Consider the following 11,630-nt stretch of genomic DNA (forward strand, 5'->3'; position numbering starts at 1 on the left):
TCCTGAGTAACTAGGACTACAGTTACAGGCATGTGCCACCACGCCCAGCTAATTTTGTATGTTTAGTAGAGACGGGTTTCTCCATGTTGGTCAGGCTGGTCTCGAACTCCTGACCTCAGGTGATCCTCCCGCCTCAGCCTACCAAAGTACTGGGATTACAGGCGTGAGCCACCGTGCCTGGTCAGAAAATAATTTATTCCTTAAGTGTAGGGAGATGTGACCTATTCCTTGCCTGGCATGGCCTTGCGTCCAGTGTATGTCTTATTGCCACAAAGCATCTGTTCTGTCAATCTTATGATCTCTGTTTTAACATTCATGTTGGTCAGTTTTTATATTTAAACCACAAAAGAGAAGGGTATAATGAGGCCTGTCTAACCTTCCATCCTGTCATGGCTGGGAACTAAGTATTAAGAGTTTTCTGGGGGCCAGGCACGGTGGCTTTACACCTGTAATCCCAGCACTTTGGGAGGCTGAGGGAGCCAGATCACCTGAGGTTGGGAGTTCAAGACCAGCCTGACCAACATGGAGAAAACCCATCTCTACTAAAAATACAAAATTAGCTGGGCATGGTGGCGCATGCCTGTAGTCCCAGCGACTCAGGAGGCTGAGGCAGGAGAATCCCTTGAACCTGGGAGGCAGAGGTTTCAGTGAGCCAAGATCGTGCCACTGCACTCCAGCCTGGGCAACAAGAGCAAAACTCTGTCTCAAAAACAACAACAAAAAGAGTTTTCTGGGCCCCTCCATTCAGTCGGGGAGTGGTTTAGGATTTTAGGTTTATAAATCTTAGGGAAGGACTCCCAGGAGAGTAAGTAAGACATAAAGCCATATCATGTAAAGATTTAAGTGTATGTCATTGTTATAATAGGCAGGGTTATAATATTAAAATAATGATAATGATGATGTTAACAATGTCCTCTTCCTATGGGGCGGGGATGCAGGAGTAACCAGCCTTCTTAGGAGAAGTATTATGGCTACACTATTACTACTGTACTACTTTATAACTACAGCATGATCATATACACTATAACCAAGCCTGGGAGTGATCACAGTAATGATGTCCTTTCAGGTGCAGCATTGCATAGGGGTTAATAGAATGGACTCTGTGGTCAGCCAGCCTGGGTATGAATTTCCCTGTGCTATTTACAAGTTTTGTGATCTTGGAAAATTCCTTTATTCCTACATGACACATTCTTTGTGCAGGAAACAAGTATAATAATTGTGCTCATCTCAAGCATTAGGAGGATTGAACGAACTAGAACATGGCCTGGTACACATTAAACACTTAACTAAAATCTGCTGTCATCATTATTGTCATCACAATTAGCACTGTGTACTGGGTGCCACATCATTTATGCTTCACAAAGACCTTATAATGTGCAGACTATTTCCCTCTGGGTTACAAGATTGTCATTATTCAACAGTGGTATCAATTGCAACGATAACGGTAACATAAACACAAATAACCACAATATCATTGTGGTAGCCAGCCTCCAAGATTGCCCTCAATCAATCTTATCTCCTGGTGTTCAAACTCTGTAGAGTCCTCTTTCATGATAAATAGAATTGACCACTGTAACCAATACATTCACTATGTGGTGAACACACTCAAGTATTCTTGTGGTGGGTTCCATGAGGTGAGAAACTGAGGCTTTCACCTTCTGCTCATAGTCCTGTGAGCTTAGAATCAGATCCAATCAGCCCCAGTGAGCCTTCAGATGACTGCAATTCCGGCCAACATCCTGACTGCAACCTCATGAGAGTTCCTGAGCCAGAATCACCCAGCTAAACTGTGCCTAGATTTCCAGCCCTCAGAGAGTGTGTGGGAGGATAAGTGTTTATTATTATGTTAAGCCACTAAGTTTTGAGTAATACGTTACAAATGGCGATAAATAATTAATATGGTTGTCCTAGTCTGTTTGGGAGGCTATAACAAAATCCCTAGGCTGGGGGATTTATAAACAAGACAAATTTATTGCTCACAGTTCTGGTGGCTGAAAAGTCCAAGATGAAGATGCCAGCACATTCAGTGTCTGGTGAGGATTGTCTGCTTCATAGATGGCGACTGCTTGCTGTGTTCTCGCATGGCACAAAGGAAGAGAAACTCCCTTGGCCCTCTTTTGTAAGCCCATGAATTGCATTCCTGAAAGCAAAACCCCCATGACCTAATCACCTACCAAAGACTCCATCCTCTTAATATTATCTCAATGGGAAACTGATTTCAGTATGTAAAGTTGGTGGGGGGAGGCACAAGTTTAGACCATCGCAGCAGTCAACACTGTATTGTAAATGTGCCCATTTTCCACAGTCTAACAGAACACAGCACGGGTTTTCAGGGTTGGCATTTATTGTAGGCACAAACCTAATATAACTCAAATGATTGTGCTAATGTGCTTCTTACATTGTCCTATTTCACAAACGTAAACAGAGAACACCATTTTTTGTTTTAATAGCAGTATTCCTTGTTACAATAAATATTAAAACAACACCATAATAAAATCCCTAAGGTTACAACCTAACTGTGCTGAATTCCCAGAGGGTGGAACACATCACCCCAGCGGTGGGACTCCTGTGTTTATATCATACAAACACCTGAAGGTGGCAGAAACTAGCAGAGACAGAGGATTTTTTTTTTTTTTTTTTTGAGACGGAGTCTCGCTCTGTCGCCCAGGCTGGAGTGCAGTGGCGCAATCTCGGCTCACTGCAATCTCTGCCTCCCGGGTTCACGCCATTCTCCTGCCTCAGCCTCCGGAGTAGCTGGGACTACAGGCGTCCGCTACCTCGTCCGGCTAGTTTTTTGTATTTTTTTTAGTAGAGACGGGGTTTCACCGTGTTAGCCAGGATGGTCTCGATCTCCTGACCTTGTGATCCACCCGCCTCAGCTTCCCAAAGTACTAGGATTACAGGCTTGAGCCACCGCGCCCGGCCAGAGACAGAGGATTTCTTAGCATCAGAATTGATATGTTGCTATTTATGATATCTTAATAATTTAGAGGCATAGAATAAATAATGACAAGGATTCTGATATTTGTTATAAAGTGTAATTGTGTTGATTATATTTAAAATCATTAATAGAAACAATATAATTGTAGCATTAAGTATAACTGTAAGTGGTATGGTATGGCATGGTGTATGGTACGGTATGATATGAGGAATGTGGAGTAGAGTGTGGTGGGGTGGCATAGGATATACCATAGATAATAGTCACATTGGGTTGGGTGCGGTGGCTCAGGCCTGTAGTCCCAAAGCTTTGTTGGCCGAGGTGGGCAAATCATGAGGTCAGGAGATCGAGACCATCCTGACCAATGTGGTGAAACCCTGTCTCTACTAAAAATACAAAAAATTAGCTGGGTGTGGTGGCAGGTGCCTGTAATCCCAGCTACTCGGAGGCTGAGGCAGGAGAATCCCCTGAACCTGGGAGGCAGAGGTTGCAGTGAGCCAAGATCGCGCCACTGCACTCCAGCCAGGGTGACAGAGCGAGACTCCATCTCAAAAAAATAAAAATAAAAAACAGTCACTATTTGGCACTAGTAGCCCAGTTGAATGCTAAGGGTGGAGGGTGTGATTCATCCTGGCATTATGGGAAGTGCCCATGACAACCTTGGCTTTAAGCTGACTTTGGCCACAGGGTCAACATCTGCCACAATGCATCACATTCATTTTCCAATGAAGTGCCTGAGGCCCAGAACCCTCAGCCCTGCCACATTCCTCTTGCTCCTGGGGTTCCATATTTTCCAGCGGCTGCTCAAGTGGAGGAGGTGGGGCAGATGACACTGACAATGGGATACAGGATAGAAAGTGCTAGGGTAGATGCTGATGGGAGTGGCCCCCTGCCTATGGATCCCCCACTACTGCCCCTTTCCCCCTCTACGTGGCCTGACACTGTGACCAAGAGGAGGCTAAGTTAGGAGATCTTGTAAACAGTGGGGAATGTAGGTAGGTAGGATACTCAGTTGGTCACTGCCCTGAGTTAGAGCTGGGTGTGCTGGACCATGGTGGGAGGAGGCATTAAATCTTGAATTAGAAGACCTGAACCCACCCCACCAACTTCCCCACGCATGTAACCAATCTGTGTGGGGCATTTGGTCAACCTCGATATTATTGCTATTACTCATTCATCCATTTAACAAGCTTGTACTGAGCATCTGCTTTGAGCTGGCACTGTGCTGGGTGCCTGGGATACAGCAGAAACAAGACAGACAAAGTCTAGGTCTCATGAGGCTGATGATGGTCCAGTGAGGAAGAGGGATGAGAAACCAAAAAAAAGGAATATTTAATCAGGTCAGATAGTAGTAGCATTTGCAATGCAAATACAGTACAAAATAAGGGAGCAGCAAGTGAGCCCTAGAGATGTGTTACCTCAATGGAAGGATGCCATGGGGGTGGAAGCACGCCAAAGGTGGAAGAGGAAAGCAAGATGCATGGGTGCTGGAGAAGCAGAGTACTCTCAAAACAGTCAATGCAAAGGCCCAAAGCCAGAGAAAGCATCCTTGATGTTAAAACAGCCAGAATTGAGATGCCTGACAAATAAAAATGTTGACTAACTCCAACTGTGGGCTCTCTGGACCCTATGGCCTCTTTTATTGTAGTTATATCTTTACACTACAAACATTAAATGCAACTATGTGAAAGTTTGATATGTAAAATATTAAAATTAGGTAATCATATAAAATAAAATATATACTATAAAACAGATACTATTCTATAAAATACAAACTATTTTATTATAGTAAGGAATATACAGTAATAAATAGTACAATATGCTATATAACATACTGTAGACACAATTTCCTATAGTGTGTAATGACAGGCGCATATAAAATTAAAATATATAAATCTAGTTATTTACATTTATAAATCTTTTATCAAATGTAATTCAAGTTATCACATGGTAAAATATAACAGTACTTTTGAGATTCATCCATTTTGTAGCAGGTGTCAACAAATCTTTTTTTTATATCTGAGCAGCCCTCCATAGAATCGGTGCACACAATGTGTTTAATCACTCATCCACTGATGTACATTTGTGTTGTTTCCTCATTTTGGCAATTATACTATTGCTGTGAACATTGGAGTATAGGTTCTCAAGGAAACAGAATTTTTATTTCATCTAAGGTAAATACCTAAGTGTGGGCTTGCTGAGTCATATGATCAATGTATGGTTTATAAGAAGCTGCCAAACTTTTGTGCAGAGTGGACAGACCATTTTATATTCCTACAAGCAACGCAGGGAAATTTCCATCAGTCTGTATTCTCGCCAATGTATGGTACATTTTCATTTTTAGCCATTCTAAAAGCCCATTCTATAGTAGTATCTCATTGTGGTTTAATTTGGATTTTCCTGATAATTAAAGATGTTGAGCATCTTTTCATCACCTTATTTTCCATTTGTTTTTCATATAACCATATGGATGAATCTCAAACACATCACGTTAAATGAAAGCACTCCGACTCAAAAGGAGATATACGTACACATACAAAACACACACACACACACAATGACTCCACTTATACAATATTATGGAAAAGGCAGAACTACAGGGACAGAAACAGACTGGTGATTGCCAAGGTCTGGAAGTGGGAAAAGGGACTAAAAAGTCCCTTTCACTCATACGGTTTCTCTCCAGTATGAATTCTATGATGTGTAATCAACTCTGACTTCTGTCGAAAGGTCTTCCCACATTCAGAACAAATGTAAGGCTTCTCTCCGGTATGAGTTTTCTGGTGCTTACTGAGATTTGACCTGCCACTAAAGGCCTTCCCACACTCGGCACACACATAGGGTTTCTCTCCTGTGTGAACTGGCTGATGCACCAGGAGCTGAGACTTGGAGGTAAAGGATTTCCCACAGTCACTGCATTCACAAGGTTTCTCTCCAGTATGAATTCTTTGATGAGTAATAAAGTTTGACTTGCGGATGAAAGCTCTTCCACACTCGGTGCATACATAGGGTTTCTCTCCTGTATGAGTTTTCTGATGAACAATGAGTATTGATTTCTGGTTGAAGGCTTTCCCACATTCGTGGTATTCATACTGTCTCTCTCCAGTATGAATTTTCTGGTGTATATTAAGATTTGACTTCTGAGTGAAGGCTTTTCCACAAGTACTGCATTCATAAGGCTTCTCCCAGTATGGATTCTCTGATGTGTAATCAAGTCTGACCTCTGGGTGAAGGCCTTTCCACATTTGGAACATGTATAAGATTTCTCTCCTATATGAGTTTTCTGATGTGTAATGAGATTTGACTGGTTGGTGAATGCCTTCCCACATTTATTGCACATATAGGGTTTTTCTCCCACGTGAATTCGTTTATGAAAAATGGAGTTGTGACTTGGAAGTAAACAATTTCCCACAGTGACCACATTTATAAGGTTTTTCTCCGGTATGAATTATTTGATGTGCAATCAAATGTGCCTTCTGAATGAAGGCCAGTCCACATTTCATGCATATATATGATAAGAAAGAAATCAGAGCAGTGAGGGACCTGTTTTCTCTCGATTGTAATGTTGATTGCATGATTAGATACAACTGTCAAAACTCAGAGCTCTACACTAAAAAGTGTGAATATTACTCAATGTAAATGATACCTCAATAAATATAACTTTAAAAATATTTCAGTTATGTCCACACAAAAAGCCTGCACAGATATTTATAGCAGCTTTCCTTATAATTGCCAAAACTTGGAAGCATCCGACAGTCCTTCAGTAGATGAATAAACCTCCAGACAATGGAACATAATTTGGCACTAAAACGAAATGCAGTATCAAGCCATGAAAAGACATGGAGGAAACTTAAATCTGCATTACTAAGTGAAAGAAGTCAATCTGAAAAGGCTACAACCTGTATGATTTCAACTATATGATATAAAAGGTAAAAGGTAAAACTATGGAGACAAAAAAAAGGTTGCCAGGGTTAGAGGGGACGAAGGGAAGACAGGCAGAACACAGAGGATTTTTAGGGCAGTGAAACTACTCTGTGTATAATGGTGGATACGTGCCATGATCCACTGGTTCCAACAAACAGAAAGTACAAGATACATTCTATGGTGTTATATCAAGAATGAGCCCTAGAGACTTGGGGTGATAATGAGTGTCAGTGAAGGTTCACCAATTATCACAAATATACCACTCTGAGAGGAATGCTGATAATGTGGGAGGCTATGCATATGTGGATGAGGGGATATATGGGAAATCTCTGTAATTTCTGCCCAATTTTGCTTTGAACCTAAAACCACTCTAAAAAATAAAGCCTTCTGTACATATGGGCATATGCATATACACATATATGTAAGTACTATACTATTGTTACAATACATATATAAGAGAAATAATCAAAAGTCATTTACAATAAATTATTTCCCTTCATAAGGCTTGGGCATATGGAGGATAGTCAGATGCTTATGTTGACTGATGACTAATATTAACAGGATGCTCTCACTGGGCCCTGCTGACTCAGATCCTATCCATCAGGTGACCCAAAAAAAGTCACTTCATTCTCCCATAATCCCATTTTACAAGTGAGGCAATTGAGGCCCAGAGGAGGTTTCTGTGAAGGCTGAGGGTCCCTATGTGGATCAGTGTTGGCACCAGAATTTGAACGAATATAGATAGCTTTCACTGTTCTGCTCACACCACTACTCATGTAGTAGACAGGAAGCCCAGCTTGTGATCTCCTGAGATCTCCAGATCATCCCTGGCCTACCCTGGGTCCATCATTCCATTGTGCTTGGGGGGACCTCAGAGGAAAAGGTCTATGAAGCTGGGACCTCGTCCTCATCACCATCTTCCAGGGATCATGATCAAGCAAACACGGAGATGTAATTTTGGAGAAAGTACAGTAGCCAACAGTGACTAAGGCACCTCATGAAGCAATGTGGGAAGTTGGGAATCAGCAGACATTGGGTTAACAGGGGCCAATGGGGAGCCAAGAGATACCATCAAAATTTAAGGAGGGGTCAGACACTGTGTTAGTGATTAATGGGCATCAATAGACATTGGGCTAGCTTTTTTTTTTTTTTTCAAACTGGGGTCCTATAAAGAAGGGGACAGAAGAGGCTCCAAAATACAGTTGGGAAAGGTGGACATTATGGTTCATTGTAAGCCACTGCCCTTACCTGAGTGGAAGGAAGGAAGTTAACAGCATCCACCGTATTGAAGGCATTCCCACATGCGGTGTTAGAGACAGTTAGATACTGCTAGGTGAGTAATGGGAGATAATTGTTCATCATTGTGAGGGAAAAATCAATAAGGGGGATCACAAGACATCCTGCTGGAAGTATAATAAAAGTATCAGGAGATAGTAACCATTGTATTGCGGGGGGCACACCACTGTCCCCGATTCTGAGGATTGTAATAAGTGGTCATCACGCAGAATAGAGAGTGGACCTTACTAGACATGATCACAAGTGGGAGGAGGTAACAGACATCATGCTGGAGTGAGGTGATTGTAAAAGAGGTAATGAGGAGATCTCCAGAAACTATTTTCTGAAACTGATGAAGTGTGACACACATCTAAGAGTAAGGTAAAATGGGAAAAATAGCCAGGCATTGTGGTCCTTTCCAGCCCTAACCATATGGTTGTGTTGGTTTTCATATAAGTTATTAATCTGTTACATGAAAGTCACATCATTAAGGAAGTCAAATGCTAAGCTTCAAGTCAGTGATGAGTAATGAAAAAAAAAAAAAAAAGGCAACTGAGTTGGAAGAACTGTGACAGCAGAAGGGAGATTTAAGTTGTCTCAGATGACCTGAAAATTCTTACCTCAGAAGCTTCCTTGAAGGCGATGGGAGTTCACAAGACACTGTGCTGGGGGTCAAAACACAATATGCTGAGGGCCTGTGAGGTTGAGAGACAGTCCTGGTAGATACTGAGGGGGTTGCAAGTCTTGGTACTAGATGACAATGGGGACTCAACATACATTCTGAGGTTTACATCTGTATACATAAAGGTTTTTTCTTTTTTTATTGTAGCATCTCTTTCTTGATAGAAATATTGAATGAGGGTTGGAAATGACCAACTGTGGTAGATTTGAACGAGAAAGAAAAACACCCACGAGTTTGTTACACAATGTGTTCCGCAACGAACAACTTACATAACTTAGGATTCATCACTATCAAAATAACTATGTGTTATGTTGCTTTATCATTCAATTTGTTGGCACTATACCTAATCCACAGTAAACAGGATTATCATTAACGTAATATGATCTTTCTTATGAAGAATTTGGTAACAGTGTTCTATTGTCGTTTTCATGAGAAGGCTTTTCCTATTCACCAAATTGACTCAGTTCCTTGTCAGTATGAATAATCCCCCAAGGTTTACTGGGGACAGTGACAACGTAGGAAGGGTCCCTCGTCTCATTCAGTGCCTTCTCAGGGGCCCTCTCCAGAACAGCCATGTGTGACATTCTGATGTGGCTGTTTCTATTTACAATAATATATATGTATTTCTGCTGCATGCATGCAACAGTGTGTACAATCAGACCCAACCCTCAGTGGGGTTTTCTCACACTGTTTCTCTCAAGTGTGGCTGCTCTGATGGACACTGAACACTGATTTCTGAACAAAGCCTTTCCCACAGATGCCACACTTGTAGGGTTTGTCTCCAGTGTGTGTTGTCTGATGTTTATTTAAATTTGACCTGTCAGTAAAGGCCTTCCCACACTCAGCACACACGTAAGGCTTCTCTCCGGTGTGAATTCGTTGATGCACTTGGAGCTGTGATTTTTTAGTGAAAGACTTCCCACAGTCACTGCACTCGTATGGTTTCTCTCCAGTATGAATTCTATGATGTGTAATCAACTCTGACTTCTGTCGAAAGGTCTTCCCACATTCAGAACAAATGTAGGGCTTCTCTCCGGTATGAGTTTTCTGGTGCTTACTGAGATTTGACCTGCCACTAAAGGCCTTCCCACACTCCGCACACACGTAGGGTTTCTCTCCTGTGTGAATTGGCTGATGCACCAGGAGCTGAGACTTGGAGGTAAAGGATTTCCCACAGTCACTGCATTCATAAGGTTTCTCTCCAGTATGAATTCTTTGATGAGTTATAAAGTTTGACTTGCGGATGAAAGCTCTTCCACACTCGGTGCATACATAGGGTTTCTCTCCTGTATGAATTTTCTGATGAACAATGAGTATTGACTTCTGGTTGAAGGCTTTCCCACATTCGTGACATTCATACTGTCTCTCTCCAGTATGAATTTTCTGGTGTATATTGAGGTGTGACTTCTGAGTGAAGGCTTTTCCACAAGTACTGCATTCATAAGGCTTCTCCCCAGTATGGATTCTCTGATGTGTAATCAAGTCTGACCTCTGGGTGAAGGCCTTTCCACATTTGGAACATATATAAGATTTCTCTCCTGTATGAGTTTTCTGATGTGTAATGAGATTTGACCGGTTGGTGAATGCCTTCCCACATTTATTGCACATATAGGGTTTTTCTCCTGTGTGAATTCGTTTATGAACATGGAGTTGTGACTTGGAAGTAAACAATTTCCCACAGTGACCACATTTATAAGGTTTTTCTCCGGTATGAATTATTTGATGTGCAATCAAATGTGCCTTCTGAATGAAGGCCAGTCCACATTTCATGCATACATATGATTTTTCTCCTGTATGAATTCTCTGATGCACTGTGAGTGCTGACTTCTGAGTGAAGGCTTTTCCACAGTCACTGCATTCATACGGTTTCTCTCCAGTGTGAATTCTCTGATGAATAATCAACTCTGACCTGTAGGTAAAGGCCTTCCCGCACTCAGTACATATAGAAGATTTCTCTCTAATTTGAACTTTCTTATGTGTAATGAGGTTGGAATTATTGCTGAAGACCTTCCCATATTCGGTACATATATAGGGCTTCACTCTTGTGTGAACGCGTTGATGTACCTGAAGTTGTGACTTGGAAATGAAGGATTTGCCACAGTTACTGCACCCATATGGTTTTTCTCCAGTATGAATTCTTCGGTGTGCAATCAAATGAGTCTTCTGGATGAAGGCCTGTCCGCATTCAATACAGATGTAGGATCTGTCGCCTGTGTGGATCTTCTGATGCATCTTGAGTGTGGACTTTTGTGTGAACGCTTTGCCACAGTCAGTGCATTCATGGTGTCTCTCTCCAGTATGAATTTTCTTGTGTATACTGAGATCTGAGTTATAAGAGAAGCCTTTCCCACATTGGCTGCATTCATAGAGTTTCTCTCCAGTATGAATTCTCTGATGTCTGAAGAGAGACGATACTTGAAAAAAGGATTTTCCACATTCATTGCATTTAAAGGGTTTCTCTCTCATATGGGTTTTCTGGTGTATAATAAATTCTGGCTTCTGTACAAAAGCCTTCCCACATTCAATGCACACATAAAGCTTTTCTCCTGCAAGAACTTTCAGGTATACTTTGAGCTGTGACTTCTGGGTGAATATCTTTTCAAATTCAGCGCATTCGTAAGGTTTCTCCCCGGGATAAACTCTTTGTGGTTGAGAGGATACTTGTTTATAACTGAGGATTTTTCTACACTGATTATGGTCCCATAATTTCTCTCCTGTTGGAACACACTCATGGTTAGTATAGGAAGACATTTTATCATTTGGTAATCTTTTTTTTTTTTTTTTTTTGAGACGGAGTCTCGCTCTGTCTCC

General features: G+C 41.6%; 1 protein-coding gene and 1 pseudogene across 7 annotated transcripts in view; both read right to left on the reverse strand.

Moving 5' to 3' along the window:
- Positions 1 to 5,601: 5,601 nt before the first annotated feature.
- Positions 5,602 to 6,441, reverse strand: LOC105518025 (annotated as a pseudogene). Its single transcript, XR_001002762.1, has one exon. The product of XR_001002762.1 is annotated as a zinc finger protein 585A-like (transcript).
- A 1,576-nt stretch (positions 6,442 to 8,017) lies between these two features.
- Positions 8,018 to 11,630, reverse strand: part of ZNF585A (zinc finger protein 585A) — a 25,790-nt gene continuing 22,177 nt past the window's right edge. For 5 of the 6 annotated variants that reach the window (XM_011950641.1, XM_011950645.1, XM_011950642.1 and 2 more), the window contains one exon: positions 8,018 to 11,533. In XM_011950641.1, the coding sequence (XP_011806031.1) occupies positions 9,516 to 11,533 (2,018 nt within the window). In that variant the 3' untranslated portion in view covers positions 8,018 to 9,515. The remainder of the gene's footprint in view (positions 11,534 to 11,630) is intronic. The other variant, XM_011950644.1, reaches the window with a different exon arrangement.

This window comes from Colobus angolensis, unplaced genomic scaffold, assembly GCF_000951035.1.
Source record: "Colobus angolensis palliatus isolate OR3802 unplaced genomic scaffold, Cang.pa_1.0 Scaffold31, whole genome shotgun sequence".
Taxonomy (NCBI): Eukaryota; Metazoa; Chordata; class Mammalia; order Primates; family Cercopithecidae; genus Colobus; species Colobus angolensis.